Genomic DNA, 26,566 nt, shown 5'->3' with positions numbered 1-26,566 from the left:
ACTTACAACCAAAAAGCTGTGAAAACGAGTATTATTATTTATCAATTGTTTTTAAATTTTGCAATTTATAAATAAAGGTTTATAAAATTCAAAAATAAATTAAAAAAATAAAAATGACTGGCAACTTCCGGGGTGACGTAATCACGTAGCGACCAATCACCGTTGTGCGGGATTGTGTACGCCGGCGTTATTAACACATTATAGTTGTTTATTAAGTTATATGTAACATTTGGTTTTGTTAGAAAATCGCTTTATCGTAAGCGTTTTTTTTCATTTTTGTAGTCGTTGGGGTTTAAAGTCATTTGAGCGGGAGGTGGTGCGCGTTTGTAAGTGTTTAGCTAGCAGGCTAACAACAGGCCCCAAGTAATCGCTTTGTTTGGGGAAAACATGCTTAAATGTGCACATTTATAAAGCAGCATGGGCTAATAACAAGTCATGTAATGTGTCACATCAGTGTTGTGCAAGCTAGCTTCAGCACACGCTGCTGAGACAGAAGTGTGCACCGGGAGTGTTGATGTGCTGCAGCGGTGTGGCGTCCAAGTCCTAGGCGGGCCATGATGCTGCTGCGGCGGCTGCTGAGGAAGCGCTGGGTGCTGGGGGTCGTCTTCGGGCTGTCGCTCATCTACTTCCTCACCAGCACACTCAAACAGGTACACAGTCCAACATGATCCACTTTAAAACCATGTGTCATACTAGAGATGATGTAAACATACACTATATTGCCAAACGTATTTGGCCACCTAGGATAGGATAGGATAGGATAGGTCTTTATTGTCATTGCACAAGTACAACGAAACTTTGTTTTCAGCACAAACCCGTTCAAGATGAGACAAACAAACAGGAACGCTGATCGGTCGCCACAAGGCGCCCCGTAAAAGATGGGAACAAGGTCAACGCTGGGGAAGGATGAGTAAAAAAAATACAATCTAGACTGGGCTCCTAAGGAAAAAACCTCCATAGCAAAGCAGATGTACATATTACAACGTACATCTCGAGATATCTAGCAACAGAGGGGAGGGAGTGGGGGGCCATGGTGGTAGGCTGCAGCTCTTCAGGTGCTGCCCATCCTTCCATCACCCCTATGGGATTTGCGTCGAGGGCGTTGGATTTGGGGGTGGGGTATATGTGTGTGGCGTATATTTTTGTGGATGCGTGTGTGTGTGTAAGCCTGCCGCGTGTCTCTGTTCCGCGGCCTTGATGTCGTGCAGCCGATAGTCAGTCCAAAGTCAACAACAACAGGTGTGTGTCCATGAGAGACAAGAAGGGAGTTTGTTGTGTCTTTTCCGCACTGTCCTTCGGGAGAGTCTCCAAGCCAGGGAAACAATCCAAGTTAGAATGTTTTGTATACGAGTGAAAATAAAATTTGCTTTTCACTCTAAATTGTCTATGACTGGTCCTCAAATTCATCCTGCAGGGCAGACAGTCCGATGTGATCCAAATCACAAGTGTCCACAGTTCTTCCCGCATCCTCCAATCATTTGTGGCAGCTTTGGGCTACTTTGAAGACTGCCAGCGACTTCCAATTTGTGGACAAACCAGAGCAACGCTTACTCCAATCAGCAGATGTCCTGTTGTCGTAATTCCGATTAGGTAGATATCTTCACGTCATCCACTGAAAAATGGTCGCCAGGCACGCTGCACTCCTTCTTCTCCCAAGAGTCCGTCGCGTGTCCAGCAACAACCGCTCCGTCACGACAAGCAGGTTCCCCCAAACCCTGTTGGGGAAATTCCTTTTCACTACCGTACTTTTAAACAATGGACATTACACATCACGAACAAAAATAACACAAAGACATCATACATGACCAACACATTTACAGGCTTGTCAGACATGTCGGCTATAGCTGCAGGCATAAGGCTTTTCCCGAGGCGGGCCCTCCGGAATTTGATAGTTCTGTACCTGCGCCCTGATGGTAGTGGGATGATGTATTGGAGTAGTGGGTGAGTCATATCCTGGACTATTGTGTTTGCCAGTCGAATGATGGACCTGTGGTTTAGATCTGAAATGTTGGGTGTGGGTAGGCCGATGATTTTAGCTGCTATGTTTGTAATGCGTGTGAGTTTAGTCCGGTTGGTTACAGAAAGCATAGTGAAAAAAAAAACAATTATATTGGGTTCAAGTCAGGACTCTGTGCAGGCCAGTCAAGTTCATCCACAATGTCACCCATGTTCTTTATGGACCTTGCTTTGTGCACAGTCATGTTGGGGGCCCGCTCCAAACTGTTCCCACGAGGTAGGGAATATGTCCAAAATGTTTTGGTATCCTGGAGCATTCAAAGTTCCTTCCACTGGAACTAAGGGGCCATTGATTGATTGATTGATTGATTGAGACTTTTATTAGTAGATTGCACAGTACAGTACATATTCCGTACAATTGACCACTAAATGGTAACACTCTAATAAGTTTTTCAACTTGTTTAAGTCTGGGTCCACGTTAATCAATTCATGGTAGTGAACTCCTGAAAAACAACCCCACAACATAATTCCTCCTCCACCAAATGTCACACTCGGCACAATGCAGTCCGAAATGTAGCGTTCACCTGGCAACCTCCAAACCCAGACTGGTCCATCAGATTGCCAGATGGAAAAGTGTGATTCATCAGTCCAGAGAAGGGTTAGGGTTAGGGTTAGGGTTAGGGTTAGGGTTAGGCGTCTCCACTGCTTTAGAGTCCAGTGGCGACGTGCTTTACACCACTGCATCCCACGCTTTGCAATGGACTTGGTGATGTATGGCTTAGATGCTGCTGCTCGGCCATGGAAACCCATTCCATGAAGCTCTCTGCGTACTGTACGTGGGCTAATTGGAAGGTCACATGCCATTTGGAGCACCTGTGTTGTGGAGCCCAGGAAGCATGGCTAGGGCTTTGCTGAGACTTTCGGGGACCCTCATAAAGTCACCCTACAAGGGATGGGGGACACGGCCTCAAATATCAATTGCGTTATGTATAGTGTCGCTTTAGAAGAGAAAGTTATATACCACAATATATTATTTGACATAAATGATAATAGAATAAGCTCCCTAATTTGGCTGCTGACGTATGTCGTGACATATTCTGGTTGTTCCGTTTTTAGCGCTGCAGCTATGGATTACTTTAGTAATCGAGTAGTTTGTTCGAGTAATGGGATAAAACACACTTTATAGCCTCAATATGTATTTTAGGGACAATAGTTGAAATAAACAAAAATGTATGTATTTGCCATAACCTACATTACTTTCTATTTACCTTCTTTGACCGACATTTACCTTGTTTACCTTCTACATTCATTGTTTAACCTTTTACTTACTTTCTTTTTACCTTTTATTTAAGTTAAAGTTAAAGTACCAATGATTGTCACACATACACTAGGTGTGGTGAAATTTGTCCTCTGCATTTGACCCATCCCCTTGTTCACCCCCGGGAGGTGAGGGGAGCAGTGGGCAGCAGCGGTGCCGCGCCCGGGAATCATTTTTGGTGATTTAACACCCCAATTCCAACCCTTGATGCTGAATGCCAAGCAGGGAGGTAATGGCTCCCATTTTTATAGTCTTTGGTATGACTCGGCCGGGGTTTGAACTCACAACCTACCCATCTCAGGGCGGACACTCTACCTTCTATAGAACTTCTTTTACCTTTCATTTTACTCTTTATTTCACTTTTTTATCTGCTATTTAACATATTTGACCTTTTATTTTATTTTTTACCTTTTACTTTACTTCTTTTACCTTCTTTTTTAGTTTGTACCTTTTATTTACTTTCTTTTATTTTCTATTTAACTTATTTGACCTTTTATTAAACGTTTTACCTTCTATTTAACTTATTCACCATTTATTTATCTTCTATTTAACTACTTGTACCTTTTATTACTTTCTTTGACCGTTGTTTACCTTGTTTTATTTGATCTTACTTTTTTATCTTCTATTATATGTGGGCTCTGTACCGAGGATGTGGTTGTGGCTTGTACAGCCCTTTGAGACACTTGTGATTTAGGGCTATATAAATAAACATTGATTGATTGATTGATTGATTTAACATATTTTACCATTTATTAAACTTTGTACCTTCTACCTTCTTTTTTTAGTTTGCACCTTTTATTTACTTTCTTTTATTTTCTATCTAACTTATTTTACCTTCTAATTAACTTATTTACCTTCTATTTAAATTTTTTAAAGCTTTTTTTTAAAGTTCTTTACCTTCTATTTAACTACTTGTACCTTTTATCACTTTCTTTGACCGTTGTTTACCTTATTTTATTTCACCTTCTATATTCCTCCTTTCACCTTTTTATTTCCCTGCTTTTACTTTCTATTTAACTTTTGTTTTACCCTTTTTACTCTCTAGTTACCTTATTTGACCTTTTATATCCTACTTTGACCTTCCATTTACTTTATTTGAGCTTTTATCATCCGTCATTTACCTTTTATTTACCTTCTTTTTCCTTTGATAGATAGTACTAGATAGGTAGTACTTTATTGATTCCTTCAGGAGAGTTCCATCAGGAAAATGTAAAAAAAATAAAATAAAAAAAATTGACTTATTTGACTTGATTGACTTATTTTACCTTGTATTTACCTCATTTTTTCTTCATTTAACATTTTTTTCCCATTATTTTGCCTTCTTTTACCTTTAATTCACTCCTATTACCTTCCATTTACATTGTGTTGCCTTCTAATTATTATTTACCGTCTTTTACCATCTGTTTCCTTCTAGTCAACTTGTTTTACCTCGTGGTAGAAATGTTATAAATCTTTATTTCAATCATCAAACGATTGATAGAAGCTTTTCTCCAAGTAGAAAGCTTCGATCAATAGTTTTGTCAAAACTATTATGGAGCTAATTACTGTCAGTGGTTGTTTACTTTCTGTAAATTGTAACATTGTTACTAATGATACTGCAAAAAGCAGACATCGATGTATGTTTTGTGTGTTGGTATGGAAGCGATACTGTTTATTGACTCTGTGTGTGTGTGTGTGTGTGTGTGTGTGTGTGTGTGTCTGTGTGTGTGTGTGTGTGTGTGTGTGTGTGTGGCGCAGGAAGAGCGGACCATACGGGACCGCACGCTCTTGGAGGTTAGAGACTCGGACCATCGCATCCCATGGAAGGTGCGCTTCAACCTGGGCAACAGCAGCCGGCAGATGAGCCAGTGCAGGAACTCCATCCAGGGCAAGACGCTGCTGACGGACGAGCTGGGTGAGCGCTGGCTCCATTGTGGCGGGGGAACGACCTCGCCACCCACACTGTAACCAAGATGGGGTTTTTCTCTTCAAGGGTACGTATGTGACAGGAAAGACTTGCTGGTGAACGGCTGCTGCAACGTCAACGCTCCCAGCACGCGGCAGCACTTCTGCAGAAGCTGCCTGGCCAACGGCTGCTGCAGCGTCTACGAGTACTGCGTGTCTTGTTGCCTGCGACCCGACAAGGTAACGCCATCTTTCAAGTACCGCGTGTCTTGTTGCCTGCGCCCCGACAAGGTAACGCCATCTTTCAAGTACAGCGTGTCTTGTTGCCTGCGCCCCGACAAGGTAACGCCATCTTTCAAGTACCGCGTGTCTTGTTGCCTGCGGCCCGACAAGGTAACGCCATCTTTCAAGTACAGCGTGTCTTGTTGCCTGCGCCCCGACAAGGTAACGCCATCTTTCCAGTACCGCGTGTCTTGTTGCCTGCGCCCCGACAAGGTAACGCCATCTTTCAAGTACTGCGTGTCTTGTTGCCTGCGGCCCGACAAGGTAACGCCATCTTTCAAGTACTGCGTGTCTTGTTGCCTGCGCCCCGACAAGGTAACGCCATCTTTCAAGTACTGCGTGTCTTGTTGCCTGCGACCCGACAAGGTAACGCCATCTTTCAAGTACTGCGTGTCTTGTTGCCTGCGACCCGACAAGGTAACGCCATCTTTCAAGTACCGCGTGTCTTGTTGCCTGCGGCCCGACAAGGTAACGCCATCTTTCAAGTACCGCGTGTCTTGTTGCCTGCGACCCGACAAGGTAACGCCATCTTTCAAGTACCGCTAGTCTTGTTGCCTGCGACCCGACAAGGTAACGCCATCTTTCAAGTACTGCGTGTCTTGTTGCCTGCGGCCCGACAAGGTAACGCCATCTTTCAAGTACTGCGTGTCTTGTTGCCTGCGGCCCGACAAGGTAACGCCGTCTTTCAAGTACCGCGTGTCTTGTTGCCTGCGGCCCGACAAGGTAACGCCATCTTTCAAGTACCGCGTGTCTTGTTGCCTGCGACCCGACAAGGTAACGCCATCTTTCAAGTACAGCGTGTCTTGTTGCCTGCGGCCCGACAAGGTAACGCCGTCTTTCAAGTACTGCGTGTCTTGTTGCCTGCGGCCCGACAAGGTAACGCCATCTTTCAAGTCGCCCACCCTCGCGCCCCTTCTGTGCTGGCATCACACCGAAGATGCTCGCCTCGCTGAAGTCTCACGAGATTTGCTCAGGTCTCGCGGGATTTTTTTTTTTAGTCCTTCTGCCGTTTTGTTCCGCAAACATTACGTGACACGATTATTGTCGGCAAAATGTATCGTTATCGTCACTGTATCGTTGAACGGTCTCAAAAATGACTTACCCACACAAAGATTTCAACTGTTTGAAATACATTAATGCATGTTAGCGTTTAAGATAGCTAGCGACTAGCACGCTAGTTAGCGATTAGCGTCGGCATGGCCCCAAGCTTCTAGCTAGTCATTAACAGCACTATGGGCGCTATCTGCTACCTAGTGATTAACGGCACTATGGGAGCTATCTGCTACATAGTGATTAACGGCACTATGGGCGCTATCTGCTACATAGTGATTAACGGCGCTATCTGCTACCTAGTGATTAACGGCGCTATCTGTTACCTAGTGATTAACGGCACTATGGGCGCTATCTGCTACCTAGTGATTAACGGCACTATGGGCGCTATCTGCTACCTAGTGATTAACGGCACTTTGGGCGCTATCTGCTACCTAGTGATTAACGGCGCTATCTGCTACCTAGTGATTAACGGCACTATGGGCGCCATCTGCTACCCAGTGATTAACGGCACTATGGCCGCTATCTGCTACCTAGTGATTAACGGCACTATGGGTGCTATCTGCTACCCTGTGATTAACGGCACTATGGGCGCTATCTGCTACCCTGTGATTAACGGCAGTATGGGAGCTATCTACTACCTAGTGATTAACGGCACTATAGGCACAATCTGCTAGCTAGCAACTGGCGTCGCTATGGGCACTAGCTACTAGGTAGCGATTAGGGGCTTTGATGCTGTTTTTTGACGCTCCCGATCCTGCTGACGACGCAGGATCGGGAGCAACTGGGGGTTCAGTAGCTTGCCCAGAAATACTTTGACGCCCGAGAGGTTGCGCGGGTTTTTTGCATGTGATAGTAACGCCGAGCTTGTGGAGGCGGATCGGCGACATGCTAATCACAGGTGGCCTGAGAGTCGAGGCCGCCCCATTCGTGGCGCTATGCGGCTGCGATTAGCATTTGCGTCTATCAATCACGGGTTTACGCTAGTTTTAATTTGAAATGGCGATAGCATCAATACCGCTAATCGTTCCATCCCTAACGGTGACGGCGGAGTCTTACTGCTCCGACAGTACTTAGACATTTGTGACGATGATGCGTGTTCATCTCATCCTCAGCAACCTCTCCTCGAGCGCTTCCTGAACCGCGCCGCCGAGGGCTTCCAGAATCTCTTTGTTGCCGTGGAGGACATCTTTGAGCTGTGCCTGGCCAAGTGTCGCACGTCCTCGCAAGTAAGTCCACTCCAATCAAACGCCTAATTAGTCCTGAATAGTCCCCAGTCCACAAATCAAGGTCCACAAAGACCCGCGTAGAGGTCTCACAGTTGTCCTTGTACAGACGGGGATAAAAGTGATGGTTCCCTTCTGGGGGAAAGCCAAAATGGGGAAACTGACAAAGATGAAAGTGGAATGTATTCACACTACAAACCATCAAATGTAGGAGTACAGCAAGTCAAGCGGGGGTGTGTCCCATTGTTGACCGCTTTTAAAATCACAGCAGGCACAAGACATTGAAACAACGTTGAGAACAAGTCGAATCAGGTCCTGATGTTGAGCAACTCAAACCTAACGTTGAAACAACATGCTTTTTCACGACCTTTAATCAATGTCGGGTTGTGACGTTGATTTGACCATTGAAATGTGGTCATTTCCCAACCAATATTCTACAACTCCAATACAACGTTGAAACAACATTCTTTTTGACGACGTTTATTCAATGTCAGGTTGTGACGTTGATTTGACTATTGAAATGTGGTCATTTTCCAACCAATATTCTACAACTCCAATACAACGTTGAAACAACAGGATTTTTGACGACATGTATTCAATGTTGGGTTTTGACGTTAATTTGATTGTTGAATTTTGGTCATTTTCCGACTAATATTCTACAACACAAACCTAACGTTGAAACAACATGCTTTTTGACAACATTTATTCAATGTCGGGTTGTGACGTTGATTTGACCATTGAAATTTGGTCATTTCCCAATTATAATTTTACAACACAAATACAACGTTGAAACAGCATTATTTTTGACAACGTTTATTCAATGTCTGGTTGTGGCGTTAATTTGACCATTGAAATTTGGTCATTTTCCAACCAATATTTTGCAACACAAATACAACGTTGAAACAACATCATTTTGGACGACATTGATTCAATGTCAGGTTGTGACGTTGATTTGACCATTGAATTTTGGTCATTTTCCCAACCATAATTATACAACAAAAATACAACGTTGAAACAACATACTTTTTGATGATGTTTATTCAATGTCAGGCGATGTTTATGTGACATTGAAATGTGGTCATTCCCCACCCAACAACGTGGATCCAACGTTGGACATCAACGTTGTCTCAACTTACAAACACAACTATTTTGCAACATTGTTTCCAAGTCAGCTTTAAAGGACATGTACGTATAACAGTGTTTCCCATAAACTGCCAAGATACCTGTGGCGGTGGGGGCGTGGCTATGGGCGTGGTCACCATGACATCATCGAGTAATTTGCATAATTTACTACAATGATATGATTTTCTCTAAAAAGGCTCAACTTACTTACTAATTAATAATAACAGTTTTCTTTTAAACATCCATCCATCCATTTTACAATATAATTACAACACTTTATGTACATATTTATATACAGATTTGAACAATAAGTTATTCACTGAAATATATTTATTAATTGTGGTTCTTACAAAAAATATATCTTATAAAATATAAAAGCTAAAATGTCTCTTAAAGCTCTGCCCCTTTAATTAGTGCATACTAAATAATGTAACTTTAGCCTACTACTACAACCATATTATTTACCAGCAACATAAAGTGAAACAGAGGCAGAGGTGTCCTGCCACAGTCAGTAACAAATAAACAGAAAACAGTAGTGGTCAAATACAAATAAGGCAACAAGAGAAGTATCCTACACTTCTCTTTTGTAAAGTAAATCTGAACAGCCTATATGGGCATCTACATCAACTATATGATTTGCCTGAGAAGCTAGACAGAACAAAAAAAAAAAATTTTTTTAATTTGTGGCGGACATAATTCTTTCGTGGCGGGCCGCCACAAATAAATGAATGTGTGGGAAACACTGTATAATCAACGTTGTATCAACGTCTTGTGCCTGCTAAGATACTTCAAAATTGGATAAATAGAGCTAAAGGCATCATTTCATGAGAAAAAAATGAAATGGTAATACTAATAACGAAGAAAAATGCAAAGATTTGTCTTGAGATATATATATATATATATATATATATATATATATATATATATATATATATATATATATATATATATATATATATATATATATATATATAATATATATATATATATATATATATATATATATATATATATATATATATATATATATATATATATATTATACAGTATATATAGTGTTTATTTAGTCCTTTTGTCAGAATATTTCATGACAAATGACATAATGATGTCATGTAATTTCACCCCCCCCCCAGCCTTAGTAAGGTATACTGTTTATTATGTTTATTATGTTTATGTCTAATTTCAATGTGTTCATTTTCCATACAGCTTGTGGCCTAGATGGCATTTTAGGCACAAAAGTGCAGTTCCCCTTTAATCTGCTTTCCCTTTTGGGTCCACCTGGGCCTTTGTGGTTCAGGGGCCGTACTTATCAAGCTTCTTAGAATGACTCCTAAGAAGTCTGCTAAGAGTTGACTTAAGAGTAAATAAATTCTTGGCTGAAAGCTGCACTTAAAAGTTAGTTATCAAGCGTCTTACTCACACTTTCAGCGAAGTGTAGGACTGAATCTTAAGTGTCACACTCAGAGCTGAATGACGACATTACTATGTGCCGTAAACGCAATTTTAGGTGACGTCATTTCTGTGTCCATAGAAATGACCAATCACGGAAGGGAATCCGTTGTCTAAGAATAAAGAAATATCTTGGAAATATTTAATTGGACAATGGAAGTGTATATTTTGACAATAAACTACAAAATAATACAAAACAAACTAGTCCCCGCCGGCACTCACGCTACCGCTCCCTCTCTTCTCTCGCCCACACACTCACTGACGTCACTCACCTCACGGCCACACACATACGCTACTGTCATAACATTTTCTTTCCAATTCATTAATTAGGCAACTAATTTGAAACTGGTGTGGGTGGCTCTATATATACTAGCCCACTGCAGCCACATGCAGAACTCAACAAGGAATCGAAAAGTATTAAATCTGTGACAAAAATAATATCCGCTCTGTCTAAACGATACCGTTTGATCAGCTGCTCGTCATCAAAAAAAAACAACATTGTTCCGTTCCCTGAACGTTCGCGCACGTCTCTCTCGCCTCAGTGCCATCCCCTGCTGGCAACTCCTAACCACTTAAGACACCTCTGAAGGTCTCTTAAATATCGTGGAGAGTAGGAGTGATTCTTAGACTTAAGAACGTTGATAAAAAGCTTTTATTCTTAAGTTTGAGAGTAGGACTAAATTTCGCAAATTCACAGGACTTAAGTGTAAAATGGCACTCTAAGAAGCTTGATAAGTACGGCCCCAGTCCTTTTTGGCACAACCCGTGGACCTGTACTGCTGACATGGCCCTTTTTGTGGATCCCAGTGACCTTAATGGGAAACTGTATTTTGGGGGGGGGATTTTGTTTACATAATCCTTATGTAAGACAAGAACACGTTTGATTTTCTTTTTCTAGACATTCTAAATCGTAAAATAGGGCAAGAACAAGGTGGCGAACAATGCAGCTAATGGGACTACACTGTTCTGTCCATAAAGCCCTCGAACAGAACACCAACAATACTACATTTACATCTCCTGCCCTGAATATTAACCAAGTATTAGCCATATTGTTGCTATAATCGCTAACGGAAACAAACTATTTTTAGCTGCGCTGTGATCACAGAGAGCTAACTAGCTCATGCTGCTATAATGACATCATGAGCTGCTGCATCGCCTCTGGGTTGGTGAAAGTTAATTCTAGATTATAAACCATGCCTCCCGCCTGGTTCGTAGAAGTACAAACCAAGAAGTTGGTCAACTTTGACATCCAACTTAGACCCGGAGATGGTGAGATTCTTCATCTATACAGGAAGATATAAACATCCCATCAGTCGGCATCCCAGTGAGAGCAGACATAGTACTGTAAGCGATTTTTTAATTATGTTTGTAGTTTGTATTTTTTGTTTAGCACAATTCTGTTCCTTGCTAGATCCGTCAGCTTCTAAAACTTGTAGATCATCCTCCTTATATTCAGGCTCAAAAATATAAGTTTCTGGATTGTCATTTCGTCTTTGAAATTAATACGCCGCCGTATGCTTAAAATAAGCAAAATAAATCAATATTACATGTTAATATGAATGTTACTACATGACATATATACTTACATCATGTATATATTACATGTTATTATGAATGTTACTACATGACATATATACTTACATCATGTATATATTACATGTTATTATGAATGATACTACATGACATATATACTTACATCATGTATACATTACATGTTATTATGAATGTTACTACATGACATATATACTTACATCATGTATATATTACATGTTATTATGAATGTTACTACATGACATATATACTTACATCATGTATATATTACATGTTATTATGAATGTTACTACATGACATATATACTTACATCATGTATATATTACATGTTATTATGAATGTTACTACATGACATATATACTTACATCATGTATATATTACATGTTATTATGAATGTTACTACATGACATATATACTTACATCATGTATATATTACATGTTATTATGAATGATACTACATGACATATATACTTACATCATGTATACATTACATGTTATTATGAATGTTACTACATGACATATATAGTTACATCATGTATATATTACATGTTATTATGAATGTTACTACATGACATATATACTTACATCATGTATATATTACATGTTATTATGAATGTTACTACATGACATATACTTACATCATGTATATATTACATGTTATTATGAATGTTACTACATGACATATATACTTACATCATGTATATATTACATGTTATTATGAATGTTACTACATGACATATATACTTACATCATGTATATATTACATGTTATTATGAATGTTACTACATGACATATATACTTGCATCATGTATATATTACATGTTATTATGAATGATACTACATGACGTATATACTTACATCGTGTATATATTACATGTTATTATGAATGTCACTACATGACATATATACTTCCATCATGTATATATTACATGTTATTATGAATGTTACTACATGACATATATACTTACATCGTGTATATATTACATGTTATTATGAATGTTACTACATGACATATATACTTACATCATGTATATATTACATGTTATTATGAATGTTACTACATGACATATATACTTACATCGTGTATATATGACATGTTATTATGAATGTTACTACATGACATATATACTTACATCATGTATATATTACATGTTATTATGAATGTTACTACATGACATATATACTTACATCATGTATATATTACATGTTATTATGAATGTTACTACAGGACATATATACTTACATCATGTATATATTACATGTTATTATGAATGTTACTACATGACACATATACTTACATCATGTACCGGTATATATTACATGTTATTATGAATGTTACTACATGACATATATAGTTACATCATGTATATATTACATGTTATTATAAATGTTACTACATGACATATATACTTACATCATGTATATATTACATGTTATTATGAATGTTACTACATGACATATATTCTTACATCATGTATATATTACATGTTATTATGAATGATATTACATTACATAAATACTTACAGCGTGTATATGAAACGTTGATGGAGGCTTTTGCTAGTGTTTATTTAAAAACAAAAACATATGTTCTTGTCTTATATAAGGATTGTGAATGATAGGCAAAATCCCCCCCCAAAAATGCAGTTCTCCTTTGAGTGGTGAGACGGCCCTGTGACCTTTCGGGGCCAAGTCCTCTTTGTGTGTGTCTGAGACAGTCTGAGACCTTGGACTTTCTTGGATACAAGTAGCTAGTCCCCAGGGAGCCTTAGTAGTTTGCATTTGTCTGATCAGCACACACTGGTGTCTTGCAGAGTGTCCAACACGAGAACACGTACCGGAACCCTCAAGCCAAGTACTGCTACGGGGAGAGTCCTCCAGAACTCCTTGTAGTCTAAGAGTCAGTCGGACTTTACCCCGGTGGACATCCAGACACAAATACTGTACATATTTTTATTTTCAACGAGTATTTACACTTCATAAGTGTGTCAAACACGTCCATCCAGTCATCCGTGATGACCATCAGGTCGCCTTCGTTCAGCAGCACGTGTCACCACTTCAAAAACAGCCAGGGTGAAAATGACAAGCGAGAACTATGGCCGAGCACAACAATGTGGACTTGAGTCCAGCCTTGGCGGAGGTCTGCGCTCCCTGGAAGTGCCATGTTTCCTTTTAAAAGTGTAAGATTGTGTCCTCCGATGTACGGTGCATGTTTAGGAGATGAATAAAAGCAAGTGTGCAACAACGCCTTCATTTGAAGACCAGGAAGTCCCTTTGGTAATTAAGGAAGTAGTCTCGGCCCCCATCTGTGCACATGTTCACCGTGATTGGAGTCCACCAAGCACCTTCCAGGGACAATTCATCACCGGCTAGGAAAGCAAAATGTCCTAATTAGGAAAGGTGTTGTTGTTTTTGGCAGCTTGATTAATGAGCGGCACACTTGCAAGCATCATCTTGGACCGAGCAGCGCTTCAAGTCCAACAATATGCTCCATGAATATTGAACAGATCGAGAGGTGGAATTGATGGAGCACCAAACTTTGTGGTTGACTCACATGACCTGCTTAAGAAGCGTGCCTCTTGTGTTGGACCTGGGAAAATGCATTATCTAATGGGAAAATGTAACAGTAAATTCAGACCTGACTAGCTCCTGGACCTGGATTTTGTGGCCTGACCACAGGTCTGCACTCCATGACTGAGAACAGCACCAAAACATTCTTCCATCCATCCATCCATCTTCTTCCGCTTATCCGAGGTCGAGTCGCGGGGGCAGCAGCCCAAGCAGGGAAGCCCAGACTTCCCTCTCCCCAGCCACTTCGTCCAGCTCCTCTCGAGGGATCCCGAGGCTTTCCCAGGCCAGCCGGGAGACATAGTCTTCCCGACGTGTCCTGGGTCTTCCCCGTGGCCTCTTACCGGTCGGACGTGCCCTAAACATTTCCCTAGGGAGGCGTTCGGGTGGCAAAACATTCTTCTTTGTGCAAATTCAAGTTGTGAGAAAATAATACACAGAATCCAGTCGTGCAAACTATCAGTTCATACCCAACTAAAAAAAAATTATGTTCTAAAAAAAAATCCTATACAGAATTCAATAGTGCAAACTATCAGTTCATACCCAACTAAAAAAAAAAATGTTTTGAAAAAATCATATACAGAATTCAGTAGTGCAAACTATTAGTTCATACACCACTAAAAACAATACTTTTTGAAAATAAATCATATACAACATTCAGTGGTGCAAACTATCAGTTCATACCCGACTAAAAAAAAACAAGTTCTAAAAAAATCATATACAGAATTCAATAGTGCAAACTATCAGTTCATACACAAATAAATAAAAAAAATGTTTAGAAAAAATCATATATAGAATTCAGTAGTGCAAACTATCAGTTCATACCCCACTAAAAAAAATATGTTTTGAAAAAATCATATACAGAATTCAGTAGTGCAAACTATTAGTTCATACACCACTAAAAACAATACTTTTTGAAAATAAATCATATAAAACATTCAGTGGTGCAAACTATCAGTTCATACCCGACTAAAAAAAAACAAGTTCTAAAAAAATCATATACAGAATTCAATAGTGCAAACCATCAGTTCATACCCAACTAAAAAAAAAAATGTTTTGAAAAAATCATATATAGAATTCAGTAGTGCAAACTATCAGTTTATACCCCACTAAAAAAAATATGTTTTGAAAAAATCATATACAGAATTCAGTAGTGCAAACTATTAGTTCATACACCACTAAAAACAATACTTTTTGAAAATAAATCATATACAACATTCAGTGGTGCAAACTCAGTTCATACCCAACTAAAAAAAAAAATGTTTTGAAAAAATCATATATAGAATTCAGTAGTGCAAACTATCAGTTCATACCCCACTAAAAAAAATATGTTTTGAAAAAATCATATACAGAATTCAGTAGTGCAAACTATTAGTTCATACCCCACTAAAAACAATACTTTTTGAAAATAAATCATATACAACATTCAGTGGTGCAAACTATCAGTTCATACCCGACTAAAAAAAAACAAGTTCTAAAAAAATCATATACAGAATTCAATAGTGCAAACTATCAGTTCATACCCAACTAAAAAAAAAAATGTTTTGAAAAAATCATATATAGAATTCAGTAGTGCAAACTATCAGTTCATACCCCACTAAAAAAAATATGTTTTGAAAAAATCATATACAGAATTCAGTAGTGCAAACTATCAGTTCATATCCGACTTTAAAAAAAAAATGTTTTTGAGAAAATGATATAGTGCAAACTATCAGTTCATACCAGACTAAAAACAATACTTTTTTTGAAAAAAATCAGATACAGAATTCAGTAGTGCAAACTATCAGTTCATACCCCACTAAAAAAAATATGTTTTGAAAAAATCATATACAGAATTCAGTAGTGCAAACTATCAGTTCATACCCCACTAAAAAAACAAAAACTTTTTGGGGAAAATTATATACAGAATTCAGTAATGGAAACTATCAGTTCATACCCGACTAAAAAAAAAATACTTTAAGGAAATCATATACAAAATTCAGTGGTGCAAACTATCATTTCATACCCGACTTTAAAAAAATCCTTAAAAAAAAAAACAGTCATATACAGAATTCAGTAGTGCAAACTATTAGTTCAAACCCGACTAAAAAAACAATAACTTTTTTGAGAAAATTATATACATAATTCAGTAATGGAAACTATCAGTTCATACCTGACTAAAAACAAAATACTTTTTTGAGAAAATCATATTCAGAATTCAGTAGTGCATACTATCATTTCATACCCAACTAAAAAAAAATACTTTCTTGGAGAAAATCATGTACAGAATTCAGTAGTGCAAACTATCAGTTCAGACCTGACAATTTTTTTTTTCTTTTTGTACAAAATTAGTTCTAATTAAATAATACCGAAAATATAGTAGTGGAGATTTTCACTTGAGACCCGACTAAAATACTTTTTGAAAAAAATCATATACAGAATTCAGTGGTGCAAACTATCAGTTCATACCCAATTAAAAAATATACCTTGAGAAAGTCTTATACGGAATTCAGTAGTGCAAACTATCAGTTCAGACCTGACAATTTTTTATTTTTTTGTACAAAATTAGTTCTAATGAAATAATACAGAACATTTAGTAGTGGAATTTTCACTTCAGACCCGACTAAAAATACTTTTTGAAAAAAATCATATACAGAATTCAGTGATGCAAACTATCAGTTCCAAAAAAATTTTTTTTCCGGAAATCATATACATAATTCAGTAGTGCAAACTATCAGTTCATACCCCACTAAAAAAATATACTTTTTGAAAAAATCATATACAGATTTCAGCAGTGCAAACTATCAGTTCATACCTGACTAAATAAAATACTTTTTGGAAAAAATCATATACAGAATTCAGTAATGCAAACTATCAGTTCATACCCCACTAAAAACAATACTTAAAAAAAAAAAAACTAAAACAACAGAATTCAGTAGTGCAAACTATCAGCTCATACCAGATTTAAAAAATACTTTGAGAAAATCATATACAGAATTCAGTAGTGCAAACTATCAGTTCAGACCTGACCTCTTTTTTTTGTACAAAATTAATTCTAATAATATAATACAGAACATTTAGTAGTGGAGATTTTCACTTCAGACCCGACTAAAAATACTTTTTGAAAAAAATCATATACAGAATTCAGTAAAGCAAACTATCAGTTCATACCCGACTAAGAAATATATTTTTTTTGGGGGGGGGGGGATCATATACAGAATTCAGTAGTGCAAACTATCAGTTCATACCTGACTAAAAAAATAATTTTTGAAAAAAATCATACACAGAATTCAGTGGTGCAAACTATCAGTTCATACCCGAATAAAAAAAGATTTGTTTGAGAAAATAATATACATAATTCAGTAGTGCAAACTGTTAAAACATTTAAAAATACTTTTTGAAAAACGTATATCCAGAATTCAGTGCAAACTATCAGTTCATACCCCACTAAATACAATACGTTTTGAAAAAAATAATAAACAGAATTCAGTAGTGCAAACTATCAGTTCATACCAGACTAAAAACAATACTTTTCGGGAAAAAAATCATATACAGAATTCAGTAGTGCAAACTATCAGTTCAGACCTGACAATTATATTTTTTTGTACAAAATGAGTTCTAAAGAAATAATACACAGAATTCAGTAGTGCAGATTTTCAGTTCAGACCCGACTAAAAAATAAGTTTTGTAAAAAAATCATATGCAGAATTCAGTGGGACAAACTATCAGTTCATACCAGACTAAAAAAAATAATTTTGGGAAAAAATCATATACAGAATTCAGTAGCGCAAACTATCAGTTCATACCCCACTAAAAAATACTTTTTGAAAAAAAATCATATACAGATTTCAGCAGTGCAAACTATCAGTTCATACCTGACTAAAAACAAAATACTTTTTTCAGAAAATCATATTCAGAATTCAGCTGTGGAAACTTTCAGTTCAGACCCAACTAAAAAATATATATCTATTTTTTGTGCAACATTAAGTTGTGATGAAATCCTACACATAATTCAATAGTGGGAACTATCTGATCATACCCGACTAAAAAATACACTTTTTGTGCAAAATTAAGTTCTGATAAGATAATACATAGAATTCAGTGGTGGAAACTAATCATTTCAGACCCGACTATTTGTTTTTTCTTTTGTACAACACTAAGTTCTGATACGATAATACACATAATTCAGTACTGGAGACTGTCAGTTCAGACCCGACAAATATATTTTTGTGCAGAATTAAGTTGTGATAAAATAATACAGAATTCAATAATAGAAACTATCTGATCATACAAAAAAAATTATGTTTGTGCAAAATTCAGTTGTAACAAGATAATACACATCATTCTGTAGTGGAGACTGTCAGTTCAGACCCGACTCAAAAACAACTTCTGTGAACAATTAAGTTCTGATAAGAACCGATTCAGACCCGAGTTTTTTTTAAAAAAAAGAAGACATTTTGTGCAAAATTAAGTTTTGCTAAAACACACAGGTCAGCAGTGGGAACTGTCTGTTCATACCCGACTAAAAATATACTTTTTGTGCAAAATTAAGTTGTGATCAGATAATACACGTAATTCAGTAGTGGGAACTATCTAATCATACCCGACTAATAAATATTGTTTTTGCAAAATTCAGTTGTAATAAGATAATAATTCAGTAATGGAGACTGTCAGTTCAGACCCGACTCAAAAACAACTTTTGTGAACAATTAAATTCTGATAAGATAATACACATAATTTATTAGTGGCAAATGTCAGTTCAGACCCGATTAAAAAAAAAAGAAAAAAGAACATTTGTGCAAAATTAAGTTTTGATAAAACACACATAGTTCAGTAGTGGGAACTATCTGTTCATACCCGACTAAAATATACTTTTTGTGCAAAATTAAGTTGTGATCAGATAATACACGGACTTCAGTAGTGGGAACTATCTAATCATACCCGACTAATAAATATTGTTTGCGCAAAATTCAGTTGTAATAAGATAATACACATCATTCAGTAGTGGAGACTGTCAGTTCAGACCCGACTCAAAAACAACTTCTGTGAACAATTAAGTTCTGATAAGAACCGATTCAGACCCAAGTTTTTTTTTAAAAAAGAAGACATTTTGTGCAAAATTAAGTTTTGCTAAAACACACAAGTCAGCAGTGGGAACTGTCTGTTCATACCCGACTAAACATATACTTTTTGTGCAAAATTAAGTTGTGATCAGATAATACACGTAATTCAGTAGTGGGAACTATCTAATCATACCCGACTAATAAATACTGTTTTTGCAAAATTCAGTTGTAATAAGATAATAATTCAGTAATGGAGACTGTCAGTTCAGACCCGACTCAAAAACAACTTTTGTGAACAATTAAATTCTGATAAGATAATACACATAATTTATTAGTGGCAACTGTCAGTTCAGACCCGATTTAAAAAAAAAGAAAAAAGAACATTTGTGCAAAATTAAGTTTTGATAAAACACACATAGTTCAGTAGTGGGAACTATCTGTTCATACCCGACTAAAATATACTTTTTGTGCAAAATTAAGTTGTGATCAGATAATACACAGACTTCAGTAGTGGGAACTATCTAATCATACCCGACTAATAAATATTGTTTGCGCAAAATTCAGTTGTAATAAGATAATACACATCATTCAGTAGTGGAGACTGTCAGTTCAGACCCGACTCAAAAACAACTTCTGTGAACAATTAAGTTCTGATAAGAACCGATTCAGACCCGAGTTTTTTTTTAAAAAAAGAAGACATTTTGTGCAAAATTAAGTTTTGCTAAAACACACAGGTCAGCAGTGGGAACTGTCTGTTCATACCCGACTAAAAATATACTTTTTGTGCAAAATTAAGTTGTGATCAGATAATACACGTAATTCAGTAGTGGGAACTATCTAATCATACCCGACTAATAAATATTGTTTGCGCAAAATTCAGTTGTAATAAGATAATACACATCATTCTGTAGTGGAGACTGTCAGTTCAGACCCGACTCAAAAACAACTTCTGTGAACAATTAAGTTCTGATAAGAACCGATTCAGACCCGAGTTTTTTTTTAAAAAAAAGACATTTTGTGCAAAATTAAGTTTTGCTAAAACACCCAGGTCAGCAGTGGGAACTGTCTGTTCATACCCGACTAAAAATATACTTTTTGTGCAAAATTAAGTTGTGATCAGATAATACACGTAATTCAGTAGTGGGAACTATCTAATCATACCCGACTAATAAATATTGTTTTTGCAAAATTCAGTTGTAATAAGATAATAATTCAGTAATGGAGACTGTCAGTTCAGACCCGACTCAAAAACAACTTTTGTGAACAATTAAATTCTGATAAGATAATACACATAATTTATTAGTGGCAAATGTCAGTTCAGACCCGATTAGAAAAAAGAACATTTGTGCAAAATTAAGTTTTGATAAAACACACATAGTTCAGTAGTGGGAACTATCTGTTCATACCCGACTAAAATATACTTTTTGTGCAAAATTAAGTTGTGATCAGATAATACACAGACTTCAGTAGTGGGAACTATCTAATCATACCCGACTAATAAATATTGTTTGCGCAAAATTCAGTTGTAATAAGATAATACACATCATTCAGTAGTGGAGACTGGCAGTTCAGACCCGACTCAAAAACAACTTCTGTGAACAATGAAGTTCTGATAAGAACCGATTCAGACCCGATTTTTAAAGAAAAAAGAAGCCATTTTGTGCAAAATTAAGTTTTGATAAAACACACATAGTTCAGTAGTGGGAACTATCTGTTCATACCCGACTAAAAATATACTTTTTGTGCAAAATTAATTTGTGATCAAATAATACACGGAATTCAGTAGTGGGAACTATCTAATCATACCCGACTAATAAATATTGTTTTTGCAAAATTCAGTTGTAATAAGATAATAATTCAGTAATGGAGACTGTCAGTTCAGACCCGACTCAAAAACAACTTTTGTGAACAATTAAGTTCTGATAAGATAATACACATAATTTATTAGTGGCAACTGTCAGTTCAGACCCGATTAAAAAAAAAAAAAAGAACATTTGTGCAAAATTAAGTTTTGATAAAACACACATAGTTCAGTAGTGGGAACTATCTGTTCATACCCGACTAAAATATGCTTTTTGTGCAAAATTAAGTTGTGATCAGATAATACACGGAATTCAGTAGTGGGAACTATCTAATCATACCCTAATAAACATTGTTTGCGCAAAATTCAGTTCTAATAAGATAATACACATCATTCAGTAGTGGAGACTGTCAGTTCAGACCCGACTCAAAAACAACTTCTGTGAACAATTAAGTTCTGATAAGAACCGATTCAGACCCGATTTTTAAAGAAAAAAGAAGCCATTTTGTGCAAAATTAAGTTTTGATAAAACACACATAGTTCAGAAGTGGGAACTATCTGTTCATACCCGACTAAAAATATACTTTTTGTGCAAAATTAATTTGTGATCAGATAATACACGGAATTCAGTAGTGGGAACTATCTAATCATACCCGACTAATAAATATTGTTTTTGCAAAATTCAGTTGTAATAAGATAATAATTCAGTAATGGAGACTGTCAGTTCAGACCCGACTCAAAAACAACTTTTGTGAACAATTAAATTCTGATAAGATAATACACATAATTTATTAGTGGCAACTGTCAGTTCAGACCCGATTAAAAAAAAAGAAAGAAGAACATTTGTGCAAAATTAAGTTTTGATAAAACACACATAGTTCAGTAGTGGGAACTATCTGTTCATACCCGACTAAAATATACTTTTTGTGCAAAATTAAGTTGTGATCAGATAATACACGGACTTCAGTAGTGGGAACTATCTAATCATACCCGACTAATAAATATTGTTTGCGCAAAATTCAGTTGTAATAAGATAATACGCATCATTCAGTTGTGGAGACTGTCAGTTCAGACCCGACTCAAAAACAACTTCTGTGAACAATGAAGTTCTGATAAGAACCGATTCAGACCCGATTTTGAAAGAAAAAAGAAGCCATTTTGTGCAAAATTAAGTTTTGATAAAACACACATAGTTCATAAGTGGGAACTATCTGTTCATACCCGACTAAAAATATACTTTTTGTGCAAAATTAATTTGTGATCAGATAATACACGGAATTCAGTAGTGGGAACTATCTAATCATACCCGACTAATAAATATTGTTTGTGCAAATTTCAGTTGTAATAAGATAATAATTCAGTAATGGAGACTGTCAGTTCAGACCCGACTCAAAAACAACTTTTGTGCAAAAATAGGTTGTGATAAAATAATACACAGGATTCCGTAGTGGAAACTATCTGATCATGCCCAACTAGCAGTACTTTTTTTTTTTTTTAACACAATGAAGTTGTGATCAAATAATACACACACTTTAGTAGTGGAAACTATCATTTCAGACCCAACTAACTTGTGGGCCTGGGACTTTGCAGGCCTTTCAAGTGAAGACCTTTTTGGAAGATGACAATACTTGAAAGAAAAAAATGCCAGAGTAAAGGTGCTTGTACACATTTTAATAAAAACATCATAGAAAAAATAAATGTAAATAAAAATACATCCTAGAATTTAAAAAAAAATAAAAATACATCGTAGAAAAAATAAATGTAAATAAAAATACATCCTAGAATTTTTTTTAAAATAAAAATACATCGTAGAAAAAATAAATGTAAATAAAAATACATCCTAGAAAAAAATACTGTGAATAAATAAGAACCGGAGTAAAAATGTCTTTAGAAAAATAGCTTGACTTCTCGTTAGTGAGTTTGCTGACATGGCAGAAAGCGTCATCAAGCTGTGACATCATGACCCCTGCAGCACACGAGAGGAAGTGGACTTTCAAAGTAAAAGTGTGAGCTTTGTAACGTGACATCTTCACTGCAACTTGTTTGGGTTTTTTAGGGGAGAAATCTGCCTCGGACTTCTTCCTTCCATCCGGGCTTTGGTGTTCAGTGCAAAATGAAGTTTGAATAGAAAAAAACTAATAGACTTTAAAACTGCTACTTCAGACCTGACCATTTGTTTGGATCAGGATTTGGAGGTCAGCAGCAGAAGTCTTCCTGACTTGGTGGTCACCCTCAGTGCAAAGCAAGAATACAATCCTTCAGTAGGTTTGTGTCGTCAGGGTCTGGTCATGGCACACCTGCTGGGCCTCCTGTAGGGTCTGGAGGACTCTGCTGAGCCAGTCCCTCAGGCCCACGATGGCCCTCAAGCCGTACATCTTCTTGGCGTAGCCGTGGTTGTCCGAGGGCGGCGGTGGCATCTCCGTGGCCAGGAGGACCTCCGGGTGGACTTGCTGGGCCAGAACCCTCAAAAGGTTGGTTTGGCTGTATAGACCAAACTTGACTTGGCGCAGAACCTGGTCCACGGACTCGGGGTGACCCCAGTCCTGGGTCTGGTACTGCTCCACGTAGTCCATGCGCCTGCTGTACTGCACGCTCCTGGCGAAGATGTCCTGCAGCTGCTCCGAGAAGTTGGCGCCCACCACGCTGGCGTCAGGAACGTTGCTGGGCGTCGCGTTGGTCAGACCGTGGAACAGTTTCTGTGACAACGTCGAGTTAGCTTAGCATCGCTAGCAGCCTAAACAATCACAGTCTGCCGTTCTTGACCATATTTGGTCAACATCCTGTCCACACATGTGACATCACCACACAGAGAAATGTGATCACTTATTATTCCATTACTTTTACTGTAATATTACTCAATTACCATTACTATCAGATTACTCCATTATCACTGCTGTTATATTACTACATTACTTTCACTATATTATTACTAGTACTCCATGACTATTACTTCATTACTATTACTACTAAATTACTCATTACTATTACTGTTATTACTCGATGTCTATTACTATTAGTATTATACTTCTTCATTACTATTACTGTTGTATTACTCCACTACTATTACTATTTTATTACTCTATTACTATTACATTACTCCATGACTATTACTACTAAATTACTGATTACTATTACTGTTATTACTCGATGCCTATTACTATTAGTATTATACTTCTTCATTACTATTACTGTTATATTACTCCACTACTATTACTATTGTATTACTCTATTACTATTATATTACTCCATGACTATTACTACTAAATTACTCATTACTATTACTGTTATTACTCGATGTCTATTACTATTAGTATTATACTTCTTCATTACTATTACTGTTATATTACTCCACTACTATTACTATTTAATTACTCTATTACTATTATATTACTCCATGACTATTACTACTAAATTACTCATTACTATTACTGTTATTACTCAATTTCTATTACTACTAGTAATATACTTCTTCATTACTATTATTGTTATATTACTCCACTACTATTACTATTTTATTACTCTATTACTATTATATTACTCCATGACTATTACTACTAAATTACTCATTACTATTACTGTTATTGCTCAATTTCTATTACTACTAGTAATATACTTCTTCATTACTATTATTGTTATATTACTCCACTACTATTACTATTTTATTACTCTATTACTATTATATTACTCCATGACTATTACTACTAAACTACTCATTACCATTACTGTTATTACTCAATTTCTATTACTACTAGTAATATACTTCTTCATTACTATTATTGTTATATTACTCCACTACTATTACTATTTTATTACTACATTACTTATGCTATTATATTACTACGTTACTGCGTACTTGCCAACCTTACTGTTATATTACTCACTACTATTACTACTGGTATTTTATTACTACATTACTATTACTGTTATATTACTCCACTACTATTACTATTTTATTACTCTATTACTATTATATTACTCCATTTCTATTACTACTAAACTACTCATTACTATTACTGTTAGTACTCAATTTCTATTACTACTAGTAATATACTTCTTCATTACTATTATTGTTATATTACTCCACTACTATTACTATTTTATTACTCTATTACTATTATGTTACTCCATGACTATTACTACTAAATTACTCATTACTATTACTGTTATTACTCAATTTCTATTACTACTAGTAATATACTTCTTCATTACTATTACTGTTATATTACTCCACTACTATTACTATTTTATTACTCTATTACTATTATATTACTCCATGACTATTACTACTAAATTACTCATTACTATTACTGTTATTACTCAATTTCTATTACTACTAGTAATATACTTCTTCATTACTATTATTGTTGTATTACTCCACTACTATTACTATTTTATTACTACATTACTTATGCTATTATATTACTACATTACTGCATACTTGCCAACCTTACTGTTATATTACTCATTACTATTACTACTGGTATTTTATTACTACATTACTATTACTGTTATATTACTACTATTACTACCTTATATTATTAATTACTATAACTACCAGTATTAGATTAATTTATTACTATTATATTACTCCGTTACATTATTACTGAATTACTATTTTATCACCACATTACTATTAGATTGTAAAATGTTCCCAGTTTCCTGAAGCTGCTGCTACTTCCTGCCACCGACAGGAAGTAGTTAGCTGTAGTTGTTGAAGAAGGACTCACGTATTGGTCCAGCATCAGTTTGGTCTGGAAGAGGATGAGGGCGGTGACAGACTTGAGCGTGAGCAAGACATGGTGACAGGGGATGGTGAAGAGAAGTGTCGGGTGCCACTGCAGCGTCAACAAGGTCAGGAGCAGAGCTGCACAAAGTCCGTCACATCACACTTCAAATATCTCTTCTTTTTTAGTCTCCAAAATGTTTGGCTGAAAGTGAACATTTGAAGCATGCGAATGTCTAAATGAAGTAAAACCACATCACTGTAGTATCGGGCCACTGTTCGGTATCGTGGGCCCTGATTGGCTCAGCCTCACCCAGCATGACTACTACAGAGTGATGTCATGTCTGGAGGGCTCTCATCATGTGAAATATATTTAAAAGCTATAGGGAATATTTTCTTTATGCTATGGAAATATACAAATTATATTGAATTATTCCTAATTTAATAATAATTATATATACACAATTAATACATGTTACATATAAGTGTTACATCAGTGGGTGAATGTGGAAATAGTGTCAAAGCGCTTTGAGTTCCTTAAAAAGGTAGAAAAGCGCTATATAAGTACAACCCATTTACCATTTACCATTACATATA

General features: G+C 36.5%; 1 protein-coding gene across 1 annotated transcript; it reads left to right on the top strand.

Annotated features, from left to right (window-relative positions):
- The first annotated feature begins 143 nt into the window (after positions 1 to 143).
- Positions 144 to 14,094, top strand: spring1 (SREBF pathway regulator in golgi 1). The gene is made up of 5 exons (XM_062025229.1): positions 144 to 650; positions 5,012 to 5,168; positions 5,247 to 5,398; positions 7,606 to 7,719; positions 13,650 to 14,094. Exons 1-5 carry the CDS (start codon positions 555 to 557, stop codon positions 13,731 to 13,733), a joined length of 603 nt encoding a protein of 200 aa, XP_061881213.1. The 5' UTR covers positions 144 to 554; the 3' UTR covers positions 13,734 to 14,094.
- The last annotated feature ends 12,472 nt before the right edge of the window (positions 14,095 to 26,566 follow it).

This window comes from Entelurus aequoreus, linkage group LG17, assembly GCF_033978785.1.
Source record: "Entelurus aequoreus isolate RoL-2023_Sb linkage group LG17, RoL_Eaeq_v1.1, whole genome shotgun sequence".
Classification (NCBI taxonomy): Eukaryota; Metazoa; Chordata; class Actinopteri; order Syngnathiformes; family Syngnathidae; genus Entelurus; species Entelurus aequoreus.
This window is presented reverse-complemented; position numbering and strand designations above follow the sequence as displayed.